This window comes from Zootoca vivipara, chromosome 4, assembly GCF_965207765.1.
Source record: "Zootoca vivipara chromosome 4, rZooViv2.hap1.1, whole genome shotgun sequence".
Lineage (NCBI taxonomy): Eukaryota > Metazoa > Chordata > Lepidosauria > Squamata > Lacertidae > Zootoca > Zootoca vivipara.
The window spans coordinates 58989106-59005006 of record NC_142587.1 but is presented as its reverse complement, the minus strand read 5'-3'; the positions used below and the strand labels follow the sequence as shown (position 1 = coordinate 59005006).

General features: G+C 36.1%; 1 protein-coding gene across 1 annotated transcript in view; it reads right to left on the bottom strand.

Annotated features, from left to right (window-relative positions):
* The window catches only part of ROBO2 (roundabout guidance receptor 2), a 443321-nt gene that overhangs the window by 112064 nt on the left and 315356 nt on the right, over window positions 1–15901 (bottom strand). Inside the window, exons 9-11 of the mRNA XM_088667988.1 lie at window positions 12703–12874; window positions 5936–6141; window positions 641–722 (exon numbers count right to left, since the gene is read on the bottom strand). Of these exons, the coding sequence (XP_088524114.1) occupies window positions 641–722; window positions 5936–6141; window positions 12703–12874 (460 nt within the window). The remainder of the gene's footprint in view (window positions 1–640; window positions 723–5935; window positions 6142–12702; window positions 12875–15901) is intronic.

Sequence of the window (15901 nt, the reverse complement as noted above, 5' to 3'; positions counted from 1 at the left end):
GGGTAAAATTTGATTTCTGTATTTCACTTTTTAATGTCAATATATCTAATCCACACCTCCAGAACCAATATGGAAACTAAAACACAGCTATTCTTCAAAATTCACTCTTCATACAAATTTTCCCAGTAATCAGAAGATGTGTATATTAGGGGAAAATAATGTACAAAAATGCATTGTATCAGTAAAGATTGCTTGCAAATAATGTACGTATTAGGAAAAATCACATTTAAAAATGAGTATATTAGAAGAAATTTATCTGCATTTTTATGCAGAAAGGGAATGCACTAAACTTTAGAAAATGAGAAAAACTTAAATGGATATATTTGTTATCTCTAGTGTGTTCTCTATGAGAATGTCTGCTTTCATAATTATTTTGACTGTATAATATATTTTATTTTGTTTTTGCTCTTTTTAATGTATTGTCTCTATTGGAATGACTTTTAATGGCTAGACTAAATAGGTAAATAAATAAACAAATAAGTCAAAAGCTGTCAGTGCTACATTCCAAAAGCTAGCAGGTCTGGATATGCACATCACCACATGCCCTTTAAACAAACACACGGACATTCAATATCTAACACATGTACCCACACATAAAACACTTTCATTTAATTTTTAAAATTAGCTCAGTATGGCTTACCTGTCACATCTAGCACAGCACTCCAAGATGTTTCCCCGCTTGAACTTGTGGCAACACAAGTGTATGTGCCAGTGTCGGATATCTAAACACATGGAAATGTTTGAGGACATTCTGGTCAATCCTTTTATATAATCTGTTCGTTCAGTTTTTCCAAATGTTTCTCATTGCAGATTAAGAGGGGTTAGTTTACATTTGGAATCAGAATAAACTGAACCAAATATTACACGGTCAACAATTGAGTAACATCTACCTGTAGTAAATTATAATAACATTTGTTAATCCTGCTTGATGCACTTTCAAGTTTTCCCCACAAACTATTATGGATCTGTTATTATTAAATTAAATCTGTTTCAGTATTCACAAAATAAACACTGATTTCAACATGCTTTACTGGTAAAAAGCTATCTTCATTTTAGTTTTTAAAACATCCTAGAGCAGAGCAAAATGAAACAACCCAAATGTGTTTGGCAATGAGCTGCCTCTATGACTGCTCAAATGGCCCTTAGTGTTGGCAGCTTCTCACTTTGTCTTTGCTTTGCACTGCATGTAAACAATGCTTTCGGTGAAAGCTGCAGCCACTTGGTCAGTGGTACCAGGCACTGCTGTTATACCCACAGGGAGCCAGATTAGGCCAAGAAAAAAGGTCAGGTTACAATACTTGTGCAACTACAGTAGTAATCAGAAATATTTAAGTTTCAACTCATTTATTGTACTGCTGATGCATGCCCTCCTTATGTCATAAATCTGGACATAAATCTGACATCAGGAATCACAAGACAGATAAACCAGTAGGAGAACACTTCAATCTCCCAGGACATTCTATACAAGATCTCAAAGTAGCTGTCTTATTACAAAAGAATTTCAGAAATAGACTGGAAAGAGAAGTTGCTGAATTGCAACTTATTACCAAAATTAACACCACAGAGAGACCTGGTCTGAATAGAGACATTGGATTCTTATCTCATTATACATGATAAAGCTATTTTTAGCCATCTCGTCCCTTGCTTTTTCCTGTAAGACCAATTGCAGTCGTTAACAGTCGTCAACAATTTACCACACCTATCAGCCAATCACCCATTCCCACCACCCTTCTGAGTAATACCCCTCCCCACCCTCTCACTATATAAAAGGGTCTGGTCTTCTGTTTCAGTGTATCTGAAGAAGTGTGCATGCCACACGAAAGCTCATACCAATAACAAACTTATTTGGTCTCTTAGGTGCTACTGGAAGGATTTTTTAAATTTTGTTTCGACTATGACAGACCAACATGGCTACCTACCTGTAACTCCTTATGTCAGTACTCTATGCAGTTTAATTTCCATTAAGTGCATAAATTATTGCAGGTTGCCTCTGCAAATTCTTTTGTAGTTTGACATGAATGAAGTTTGACAGAAGGATTAATAATCATTACTGAATGCGCATTTGAAGAAACATTCTATTTAAAGCAATGGAATTGAAGGACGGGATCCACATCTGAATGTATATTTAAATGATATGTACATTTCACTGAAAGCAACGGAATAGCTAGACAGTCTTGGCATTGGGATACACATCGTTAGGAACATCTGGTTTTTGATCATAGCTCCTAACAGAAATGGTGTCTGATAGAGTTTGTGTAGATATCTATGGTGGAAAAGAAGAAAACTGTAGAATCCAAGAGGCAAGTTTGATATATCCCTTAATTGTGTCATTTAAGCCCTCATTCTTGTTTTGGGACTGCTTGATCCTATGTGTTCCAACTCCAGAAGGCTACAGCAAAGGAGCAAACCCTTCTTGTCTATTTGACTTGATTTTTTATCCCATAGCATAGAAAAAAATTAATGATATCAACATCTTTAAAAACATAAGCTTATTATTATTAAAGCTTCCAGAGATACCATTTTTCACTAGAAGACCAAACAGGCCATTATTTTTTAATATTTGCTACCATTATAATTGTTTTGATATACTTTCATGAACTTCCACTAAAAGATATGTATCTCTGACACATTTTCCAGGAAAGGAAATTACATGTAAAAAATTGTATTAATGGGAAAATAGACAACATTGCATGCTAGTTTAATCCAGTCTTCTTGTCCATCTTCTACCTCATTTCTCTTCAGTGGTTCTTATTTCCTCATTGTTTAGCACAGCAATCTCAAAGCAGAAATCCAAGTCTGAGATCATTCTCAGGTAGAGCGAACACCTGCAACAAATGTCCTCTATATACACTTCCAAATGCATGAACAATAGGTGGTCAATGTTTGTTTTTTTAATATGGTGGACACTGCCTACTTGAATGCATTTATTGTTTGGAAGTTGAACTACCCACTATGGTGTGTGACCAACCCCAAATATGTCTCTTCCAAGTAGGCCTACAACTATAATCAATTGACTCCTGGGCTGAGTCTAGGCACATGTCCAGACTGCCAGTGACATCAAGAGTGGAAGCCTCAGAAATGATACGGTCTGTCATGGCAGATATCAATCAAAGTGTAGGTGTCTCTGTGGTTGACAAAATTAGAGAAAATCAAAACACTTCATGTAACCATTTTGTCTGTCCTATGTGTTCAGTTTTGGATTTTGCAGAGATTGCTCAAGTAGTATAGTTGCAGTTTGCAAGATTTGTTGTCGTTGTTACTGGGAATTCTCAATTCAGTATTATTGCATTTTTATAGTTGTACAACTGTTATACGTATGCTAATATAACAATTTGTGTAATGTTCAAAAGTCTCCATACAGACTTTGCCCATGTGTAGGCTTTTGTTACTCTACATTGGGGTGTATTAGTGCTCCAGGTGACTTATGTGTATCTATATTGTTGTACTAGAAAATGCTCAATAAAGCTGTGCTTACTGAAAAATTTCCAAGAGTGAATGCTTAATAACTTCCACCAGCTATTGTATTTGTATGGGTTTCTTTAGGCATCACTATTATAATAATTATATTTATTTATGCCCCACCTTTCCCCCCGATAGGATTTGACCCCAAAATGGATTGGTGCAGTCACGGTATTTTTTCTACTAATAGATGGTTAAGGGAAAATTTAAACCTTGTGGTACAAATATATCCACATCTGTTTAACTAATATGTCACGATCACCAATTTTTCTCATATTTTTCTGACTGAACATGAATGTTAAAATTATTCACACTTTTGCTGATATTCTCTGATATTCTCTTCCATTTTTAAATGGAAAGGTTTTTTAAAAATTATTATTTTAGTCTTCTATATAGACCATGTGCCTCTAACAAAGCGATTAATGGACTTGCATGACTGAACACACATTTTAGCTGTTTCCAAAGCTGGATGCAGGCTGGCATCCCACAAGCTTCTGGCATGTGTATTCTCACCAGAAGCTCATCATCAGTGGAAAGTTTGTTTGAAATCACCAAGCTCCCACCTTTAATTGCTGCTTTCTAACACTACTGGGGAATCTTGACTATTCAAGCGCATTCTTTAATCCAGCTCTACAGTAAAAACGCATTAACCTTCATGGCCCAAACCTGCCTTTAGCCTTGAGAGAGAGGATAAATTGTTTACTCAAGGAAACCTAGCATACATTTTTTAATAAATTCCATTTTGTTCCAAGGAGGTTAACAATTCATTTACGAGCACTGATGAGATGGTGGCAGGAAACAAAATAGCCTTTGATTTTTTTTTTTGTACACTAAAGCTGCCTATTTATGAGATGGGGAGGGGAAGGAGTGATAATAAAATTAAGTGTTAGCACTACTGCTGACACAACTAAAGAGTACTTGCACTAACATTTTAACTGTACATGCAGTAACTATACTTACCTCTCTGAGTTTTATAGGTGTGTATATTTATATCTTTAGAATTGCATCCAATATAATTTATTTGCCACTACGTATACAACAATTACCAACCACACAACATATACTTGGAACACAACAGACAGAAGGATAACCTTAAATATAAAACATAATTCTATCTTCCACTGCAGTATGATGAAACTGATGCTATCTTTTATACAGCATCCATTTGAATAGGGTTTACATTTTCCTCTGAATTTGCTGAGCAGAAGGCAGAAACAATGGGTTCAACCTCTTCTTCCTTTTATACATGACACTGCTTTGCTACTAAGCACGGTAAACAAATCAAGATTCAGCAAAAAAAATAAAATAAAAATTGCTGCAGCCCCTCAAGCATATTATCTTTATCTTTACATACACTGTAGCTATAGCTGGGCAATTTGGAAACACCTAAATTAATTATGATTAACTTCACATAATAATTATAATTGGCTTCACATTTAACCAGGATCTGAAACTGTGGGGCAACAAATGGCAAACTTTAAATATGGTAAACATTTATGATAAATAACTGCTAACATTATGGAATTTTAGGGATCCTTGAATGCTCTGAGGGATTTCCCAGCAACCAGAGATGACAATCCTGTTGAAGCTGTGGTCTCACTGAGGAATGACAAGATACACTGGGCCATTAGCACACATGCCCCTTCAGGCCCTCTCCAGAGTTGCATAGCTCAGTTCAGGCAATGAAGCAAGTGGGATGGTGACTAGAGAATAAATGCAATAGAACTTGTTGTGAAGCCAACCAAACACATATTAGAGTACATAACTGTGCCTATTGTGTTGCAGTGAGAAGAGCAAATAAACGTTTCTTCACAGCCTCCATTGTGGGGTAGTTAGCAGCTATCTACAGAAACAAGATTCTGGAAACCTTGTAGGCCTGCTGTGATAAATTTGTGAGGCACTTTGAGGATAAAAGCACATGGGTTTAAAAACCATTGCTGTAGCAAGTCCAAATGAAGTGTTGAATGCACCACCTGACTTGGTTTATGAGATTAGTTTTAGCTACTGCAGCCTGAATGTGGACAAAGTAATTTTCAACCATTCACCCTCCAGATCCCTTATCAATAGACCATTAGTCAGTTGACTGGGTAGGTTCAGTGTTTGGTGCACCTGTTTTTTTACACAAGGGAGCAATGCCTGCCACTCTTAAAGAGTGGTTGCACTACCTCTTGAGGAGCCAGCACACAGTCTGTAGATGCTCTTTGATTTGCCATTGTTGCTGAAGGCACAAGTGGTCTCAGTAGCTCAGTTTAGCTGAATGCCCCCCTACGTTGTGCCTAAATTGAAAAGCTGTTAATCCCTCTTGCACGATTGGACTTTTCTCACTGTTTTAATGACAGCAGGTTTACAGTCACTATCCACAAAACAGTTAAGTACGTGAGTACTTGAATTACTTTCAGTAAAGAATTAAATGCTCTTATTTAACTACACCTCTCGATTACAGAGTAGTAAACATGTTATAACATATCACACTCACTCGTAAAGGTTTGATTTGCAAGGTTCCTTGGTCCTGCATAGATGCCCTTGGATCTCTGCCCAGGAAAGTGAATCCTTCTCTTAACCAGCTGATAACAGGCATGGGGTCACCAGTAGCTTTGCACTTTAGCAAAGCTGTTCCATCTATTGCCAATGTCTGGTTCACAGGCCCTTGAAGAATGATGGGTGGCGGCCTGTCTGTTAAAACTGAATAAAAACAAAAGTAATAAAAATACATCTTGTAATAGTAAAATTCCTATTTATCATGTCACATTTGTGACAAAGTAGAGATTCCAACATCCTGAGAAATATTTTCCAAAGAGTGAAACTTTAGTACAGTATTGTAAGACACAGACAGACAGACAGAGAAATGTACAAGATGATGATAGATAGATAGATAGATAGATAGATAGATAGATAGATAGATAGATAGATAGGCAGGCGGGCAACTAACCATGAAAAGGAGAACACTGAGTGACCCACTGAGATTCTTGAATTCTTAAAGGAAGGCTGGGAGAAAATTCTGAATCATTTGCCATATGAAGTAGCCATGAATGATTACTCCCCCCCCCACTGATATGTTCTAAGGCTATAAATAGGTAGCCCAGCTCATAGCTTCTGATCCACAGCAGAGGTAACTGAGCGGTGGTCTCCCCATTCCTCTATAAATGTGATTCCCCATAATGTATCTTCATGAGTCACTTTGTAGCCCACCAATGAACAGGGGATGGCCCAACTGCCATGTTACAGAGTAGGCCTGCATCACTGGTTTACAGAAGGATGAGCCTGAAATACCTGTCAGTTACAGCAACATTATCCCAGTATATAGGCCGGGACTGTGATCTTGACCAGCAGCCAGGCTTCCTGATGATGGTTTTTTGACCTATGTTACACCAAATGTTATGGGCTATAACCAATAAAGGTATTACTAATACACTTCAGCCTATGTGTACTGCTTTTGGGCTCACCCTCCCTTCATATGCTTCACAATGAATGAATAGTTGATTAAGCCTAGTTATTCTTCAGTGTATACATCAGCAGAAATGTAATTTCTGTGTGTAACACAAAAAATATTAACTTTTCAATCAGTTAATTGACTGAATTCCTCTCTATTGAGGAACAATTCATGTTTAATCAAACTGTCTGACTGCATATACATAAAATATTTCCATCCCACTTTAAAACTATGAACTCTAATCCTTCCCTTATACACATTTGTATGCTTGAGTTACTTTATAAAGTGACTCAGTGACTTATAAGCGCATGGCTGCATATATGCTTCAGTCTGCTACCAGTGGGATATCTCAAATATGAAGTAGATGCTGGTTCACTTTTCTTGCAAAAACAGTTTTTCATAAATAATTCTGCTGCTGAATGCATTCCCGTGCCATCTGTTAAGTGGCTTACAGTATAGCTTTTTCTTCCTACCTAACTGAAATGACAAACATCATACTACTGAAATGAAATTATATTGTTCCCCAGTGTTAATATAATTATATCTATAGCTATTGTTAAGCTCCCCCAATTACATAAATGCCCATATTATCTAGATAGAATCAGAATTCAAGATTCAGAAATCTAAGGCAGCAGCAGTAGGATGCAAATAATCATTTAGTGTAACAAAATTGCATGAATTTCTGGTTTGGGTTTAGGGTATGTGGCATAGAAAGGTTTTTAAAATAAAAAAAATTCTCTCTCTCTCTCACACACACACACCAACACACCCATCAGGGCTAGCCCACCATTAAGCAGAGTGAGGCAATTGCCTCAGGCAGATGAAGCTTGAAAGAAGCAGAAGCAGTCTCCCTTGCCATTTGCTCTTGACTTCCCTGGTCATTCTGGAGTTCAGACTTGTTTCCGCTGAACTGTATGTTATGGAACCTCTAGAACACGTTTTCAGGTACAGTAGAAGATGCCACACTGTTGACAATATTGAAACTGCCTGCCAGTCCAGTGAGTTTCTGTGCATGGGAATGGTGAGGGTGTAATCTTGTGCAGCAAAATGGCTTAGGCCAATCCATCGCTCTCTACTTCATCAATGCAACATGTGTTAGCAAACAGCTGTTGTCTGCTATAGGAAATCCTGACCTATCACAACACACAGTATTAGGCTACTCTGCTTTGCTTAAATCAAGCATTTTAATATAAATATTTACAGACATACTTGGAAGTCGAACGGAATCTGTTCTGGAAGTCTGTTCGACTTCCAAAAGGTTTGGAAACTAAAGAGCGGCTTTGGATTGGCTGCAGGAAGCTCTGCGGAAGCCCCATCGGACGTTTGGCTTCCAAAAATAGTTCGCAAGCCAGAACAGTCACTTCTGGGTTGGTGGCGTTTGGGAAACAAAAATGTTCGAGAAATAAGCTGTTTGAAAACCAGCTGTACGACTGTATTTTGGGTTGTATCCAAATGTGTTCATCTGCTGAAAGAAGGCTTTTTGATTTGGTAGAGTCTTTTGTAAGCCAAAAGGTGGGGGGGGGCAATTTTTGCAAAATCCCCCTTTCTGCTGCAGTCTCTTGTGCCACACTTCCCCTACCTTCCTGAGCAGATTTTGGAGGGGAGGGGTCCAGGGAGCTAGAAGGGTAATGAGGAAATCAGAGAAAAGCCACACACCCCTTTCTACTAACAGAAGTCTCTGGGGGATCAAAAGTGATTTTTTTCATCAGAAGAGCACAGTTGGACTTCCTTTTTTTACTAGAGCAACTCCATTACAGTCATTTCAGGAAAGATGTTCCAAAACTAGAATACATTGTCCGATATCAGGATACCTGCATCAAATCTATTACAGTGAATGTGAAAAAAGCTTACACCATCATGAGTTATGTAGGTGAGCAACAGCTACAGTTTTTTAAAAAGAGACTAAGATTTATAAGGATAACTACTTATTTCTAGTTATTTGTAAATATATTGGTTTTGAGACAGGTTACACTGCTAGTGCTTTAAAATCCTATTCTTTTAAGACAGTGTCTTTGAAATCTAATTAGTTTCTACTGTCTAAATAAGTAGATTATAATCCTTTAAATGCAACTGATCAATAAAGTAATTGAAAGTCTCCTGGCCAGAAGGAATCTTCATTTTCAAGGGTATTATGGGTGAAAGACTACTACAGGTTTCCATGACACTAAGGCTAAAGGTTAAATGAACACTTAGGGTTTCCAGTGATCTGTGAACAACTATATTGGCTTCATAACTATAATTTGTAAATCCTCTGTGCAATGTCTTTAAATTTCCAGAGCTTTGGTCAGAACATTTAAAATATATACTTAAGAAATTCAACATGTGGACTTCCTCAACACAGCAGTCGCCAGCATTTGGAGACATTCTGAAAAGAGCTGCTTAAGCCAATTAATATTTGCTTCATATCTTTGTCTGTGTTCACACTCCTAGCTTTTTAAGTTCTTAAAGCGTACTCCACCACTTCTGTCACTTGAATTTCAGAGTCATATGTGTACAAACTTGTGTTCTATTACATTTGTATCCAAATATTCCACTAAGGATTCTAGTATAGAAGGACTGAAGAAAAAGATTGCAGAATATAAAGGTGTATATTAAAATTTAAATTAGCAGTACACAAATCATTCAGGAAAAAATAATTCAAATGGTTATACTGGAAACATTGTTGGCTTTTTTTTTTAAAAAAAACCCTCTATATTTAAGTAAGTATTACCTATATATCAAGCAATTAGTGATAAGTCTACAGAGCAAAAGGTACAAAACAACAATAAATTCAGCCAACAACAATGAATAATGAATAAATTATAGAAAATTGAGATTGGCTTTTAATATTCAAGTGCACTGAAAAAGCTTAACTGTATAGAGTTAATAATTGAATTTTCTATATTACACTCATGCTGACAGGTATATTGAGGCTTTTAGTATATTTGCATAATGTGCCATTATAAGACTGAGGTGCTTACCTAGTTTTCCTTTAAAGGAAATTATTCAGACTGTCTTAATTTTTTAAAAAATGATTTCATTTTTCCATGAGTTAATGTATTTATATGGAGGTATTTCAAGAAAGCATATCTGAATTTCAGATACATAAGACTGCTGCCACAAGCCATAACCAGCAAAATTATCATTCAGCTTGGGCCATTTTATTACAGCTACTAATCTCTTCTCATATGAACACTATGAACACTTGAGTTAAAAGTATTTCCAACAAGGGCTACAAAATGTAACAACTGAAACACAGCTACAGTATATATGATATAATTAAACATTTGTGGGGGGTTTTCTTGCTAGTATTGTATGTTTTCATTCTGTATTGCCATTTCAGCTGGACTTAAATTGCTCTCAAGCAAGTAAAACTCTGTTCAAAACAAAAATGGTAAGTTGCTTCTAGTATTATTACATCAACCACCGAATACAAAAAAATATGGGCTAAGAAGAAAAAGCTAAAAATCATCAGTCAAACACCATAAAACTAATAAAGCAAAATATGTCTAGTATTAGCAATGTTTATGTGACAATATTTTATCTGAAGTAAGACTCTAGATATCCCATTTCTGGAAAGTAGCCTCTTTTATTCATAATAATGCCACTTTTTTAAAAAAGAAAGACATTAAAGTAGAATAAAATGTAGGCAGTCTCATGTATGCTGTTCTGAATTCCTTGAAGAAATAAAAGAATATATATATATATATGGCAAATAATTAAATGCATAATAAATAGTAATGGGATATTAATGCATTTAAGGTGCAGATACATCACTTAGCCTACAGTCCTATGCATGGCAACAAAACAGTCTTATTGAACAGAGTGAGATTTACTTCTGAGTAAGCATTAGATTGCACTGTTATTAAAGACTGCTTCAAGAGAAGGAAATTAAGGAGGTCGTTATTTCTTTTATTTACAGAGAAATACTAAAGAATAACAAAGGCCAGAAGCCTTGACTGTCTCAAGAAAGGGAGAATTTCTCATCATAGATATCCTTGAACCTGAATTGCTCCTTTCTGCTCCTGTTGCAGTAAATCTTTTCAGCACCAGCAGGTGCAAACATTAACAGCTCAATGTCCTCTTGGCCAATATTTGTGTGCTCTATTTATTCCAATCACAGCCATGGCACTGAATCAGACAGCACCACAGATAGATTTTAAGAAAATACTGCTCTTCCATTAATTTTAAATGTCCCTTTAATCTACATGTAAATTTGAATTGTATGAAAATGCATCATTTTGTCATCAGGAGTGAAAGAAATGGCAGACTTAAAGAGGTCACAGAGTGAAGGTTAGGCTTTGATCTCAAGAAACTAGTAGCACACTTGTAAAGATAAAAGGATAAGGAAGAAAATATATTTCCTTGTCATAAAAATACTATAATCTTTTGAGAAAACAAAGGGAAGGAATCAAACCCATGTTCAGTACACCATAACATGCTGCTGAACCTCTCTACCTGTCATTCGTGATGAATATGCACTGTGAAAAGCTAGATTATTTATTCAGAATTAGCTGTTTTTTCAAATTTTCATGGCGCATTCAGGTCTCCAAGGGGCATGTAAAAGCAGGTCTGTTTGTAACACACAATTTTTAATGGTGAAAATTTATCAAAGTCTGTCAGGAAATAGTTAATGAGTCAGTTAAGAAGGAGCGTGCTATAGCCTTACAATGCAAAGAAATACTAATCAAATAGGAATTTTGGTTTCGTTATGTTTAGGAGGATTAACAGTTCAAGCTCCACAAAGATGATCCTTACATTAATGGTAGCAATATTCAGGTGAGAAAACTGAAAGAGTATGAATGACTAACTTGGGCTCCTCTCTATAAAACTTAATTTTTAAAAATAATAATAATAATAACATAGAACATTTATAGTAAAATTAATAGCTTCTTATACATAGTATAAATCTTGCTAAATTATTACCAATTAATATTTTATGAATTTTTACCAAATGCATTCTCATATATGAAAATGGCATTGACTTGTGTCTCACCCATTGTCTCTTCAACTACCATAAATGTCCTATTTGTACATTTGTTTGAGGGAGTTATATTCCACACTTCAATAATACTTTCATGGTGGGTTACAAAATTTAAAACAAAATAATAAATTTAAGACATACAAATTAAAATATACAAAAAATATATTTAAAAAACACAGTGATATCATTAGGAGCAGCATAAGAATGACAAAAGCCAGCCAAGATATTCTTGCAGAGAAGCTGGTAAAATGTGGGCGAGATTGACTGAGCAAGCCCAAAGAGTGCTCACAAATTGTTCCTTGTTATCCTGGCAAAAGGGGACAAGTGGAATGTCACAGGGTTCTGTCCTAGGCCCTTTGTTGTTTGATGTCTTTATAGATGTTGTTTTATAGATATCGCTCCTCAACCTTTTGGCTAAGATCAAGTGTAGTGCCATTGCCAAATCAGCTCAAATACTTTCCCGTATATGGAATTTTTTCATGATTTTTTCCTCTTAAAAAAAATAAACCAATATGGATTTTGTGAGGCCATGGAAACCTTCTATGATGGAATGCATTGATGAATACTTGAATGAAATAAGTCACTAGAAGTTTTGCAAGAAAGGTGCTTATGTGACAAAGAAGATTCAAGGGTTGGTTGGTTTCTTTAAAAAATCAAAGGTAAGAAAAGCCTCTATAAATGAGGTATGAGAGTTTATGCAGTTCTAATGTAATGTTAAGGCAGTTTAATTTATAGTTAGCTTGGGTATCAAAATATATTCCAAAAAGTGATTTATTTATCACAGTTACCCAAGATCCTCCAAATTATTTTGTGCTGTAGATAGAAAATAACACAAATCTTAATTTCTTACCATCTGTAACTTCCAACTGAGCCTTCGCTAAAATGCTTCCAGCAACGGTAAGTGCTTGGCAGATGTAGTAGCCCGCATCAGACCGCTGAATATTTGTAATCGTGAGATCCCCTGTTGGTGACACAGAATATCTGGTGTTGGGCTGGAGAGGCTGGTTTGGAAAAAGAAGATTCTGCAAAGACAATGCAGGCCATTTCAGTGCAAAAGTTATTTAATCACCAATGATGCTGCAGTGTAAGCCAAGAGTACAGCAATACACATAAAAAGAAATACACACAAATAATAAAGTTATTTTCATTGACATGGGTGCAATATGAGTTGCTAAGAAAAGTGGCTAGTGAGCTGTTTAAAGGGAGGATTTTGAGATTATGTACATAGTCCAAGGGCTGACACATTACCAGTAGAGTATATTGTTTAAATAAAAGATACCACGTGACAGCAAGGCAGATTACCATCTTTATCCTTGGTTCAAATCTATCTACTTCAGTACAGTTAAACTATGCCTAAATGTTGCTTACAAAAGAATGCGCTCAAGTAAGTGTGCACATTCCCTGGCATCAGGTTGGCACATTTCTGTGAAGTCTCAACTGCAAGCTTTAGGGAAATGGCTACTAAATACAAAGGACCAGCTGCTGATGCATAAACTGGCACTAGGCTAAATCCAGGGGGAACTGTTCTCCTCCCTTCCAGCTGGCTGTGCTTAGTAGGAGAGGAAGGAGAAACAGGTCCAAAGTGAAGGATGCCTTCTAATTTATAGCAGTATGCTAGCGTAAGTAGCTGAATGCAACACTACCACAGAAGCATTATGAAAGAGAAGGGGTTTTCTTGATGAGGAAGGAGAGACACCTTGGCAAATTCAAGTGATAACTAGAAATTCAGATTATTTGTTACATACAAATTTAAGCAAGGCTAAAGTATCAATGCTCTTGATTTTCATGATGAAATACAGTGACTGGACTTTTTAAAAATATTTAATAGGGTGATGTCTCACTACAAAGCCTGGAAAATTTCATATTAGGATGGAAACATTAACCTGGTTAACCTCTGTTGCTTCACTGCAGCTCAATTAAGAAAAAAACATGTGGGCATAATGAATCACATTGAGCTATGTTTCAAGGTTTGATTATAAACAACTGAGGTATCAATTTTTATGTTACATTTATTTGCCAAAAAAGAGAGAACACTCTACCCTCTGGGATCTGGGTCTCAATATTGTAATTAATTCTGCAGGTTTGTAATTAAACAGCTTCAACATGTTACAATCAGTAGGTAATAACATTCAATTAAAGACACAAGACACATTTTCACCTTAAAATGTTTTACCCTTGAAGTAATACCAATGGAAGAGGATAAAATAGGGTATTAACACTTTTCAATTACGCTAAATGACTTTAATCCTGCAAATGATGTCCTACTTTAATTAGAAGCTCTTCTCTTTATTACAACATGATGGATGTCCACTTTATTAGATTCAAGTGTGACACTATAAGCCCACTTTACATAAACATTACCATGTTATTAAGCCCCTTTTACAAGAAGGTTTTAAAAATGTTTGCTAACAGTTCTTGGTTTAATTTCAAAAATGGAGTTATATTTTTCCCTTAAAGCAATTTTCTCCATAATGAAGCTAATGGCACTGCACTTAAAATATATATAAACAAATTGCTTTGACCAGTAACTTGACCGTACCTAAGTTTTGGATAACAAAGCAAAACAAGAACAACTAGCAAGCATATACATATTTAAAACAAAGGAGTTTGCCCAACCCAGTCAGTATTCCTCTGGAAGTCAAACGATCTGAGAAAAAGGTGACAACTCGACTTGGCCCTGTGCTGGGATACCTACATACCCCCAAATTCCTAAAAGATCAAATAATGGCGACAAAGGAAATGCAGTCTCCAATTTGAGCTTGCAGAGAACAATTCCATTGTGCATGTCAAAGTCCTTGGGTTCACTGAAATAGAACTTTGGATCCCGGAATGTGTCCAATCCACTGACACTCATGCACAGCTTAGATAATGTTTCCATGACCCAACAATATGGCATAGACTGGTGCATGAACCAAAAACTGGCATCCTAGTGTGTGGGTTTTTTTTACCAGTGTGTCACTGGTGAGGAAATAAGCACAGAAAAACCTGATTCAGCTTGGTACACTGAAAAACCATAGCATCCAGTCCCTGCCAGTTTAAATAATGATAGTAATAATAATAGTAATAATAATAGTAATAATAATAATAATAATAATTTATTATTTATACCCCGCCCATCTGGCTGGGTCTCCCCAGCCACTCTGGGCGGCTTCCAACCGAATATTAAAAACAATATAGTTTCTCGCCTACAAATCCAAAATTGATAACAATAACGTTTTTGGTTTGGAAGAAAATTAGGCGCTAGTAAGTTATGTGCCAAAGAAGAAAAGGGCAGTGATTCTCCTTTCTTCCGTGAATAATGGAGTAATCTCAGATCAGCTTTTTGTTACTGTATAATGAAAAGGAAGATGGCACAAACACTGCATGATCAATAGGTAGTTTCCCTGTCCCCAATAGTGAGCATTATTTATCTTTATTTAGAAACTGCATTAACTGGTTGAATAAAAAACTATGCTTCAGGTTTACCAGCTTAAATCCATATATTGTTTGGAAGTTAAATAACTTTTGATGTTGTGAAAATTCCAGACTGCATCTATACCTAGTAGCTAGATCTAGAATTGATCAAACCCAGAGTTGAATCTAGAGACATGGTCAAGATGCCTTGGAACTGGTACAGCTTGCTACTTATGATGCCTAAAAACCCTCCAAAACCCCCAAGAAAGTGTCATTTCTGTGGACAATGCAATGACAAAAAATGCAGCTACAATGTGCTTCATGTAACCATTTTGTCTGTCCTACTTAAAGAGATATGAAATGTGCTGACTGTGCACAGGCTGCTCAGTTAGCGTGTGCTACAATTGCAAGGCCTGTGGGATTTGTTGTTGTAAATAGTCATTCGCAGATCATTGTTATTGCACTGTTTCAATTCTAAAACTATTATATTATACAGTATGTAAAAGTAATCGCGCAATATGTTTTCAAAACTGTGGGGCCAATATCAACTTACATACTGTTTATTAACCTTTTGGCTTTTTTTACTTCGCATAATGGGGTATTGTTGACCCAAGTGATTTGTGTGGAACTACACTTTTACAGGAAAAGGGAAAATA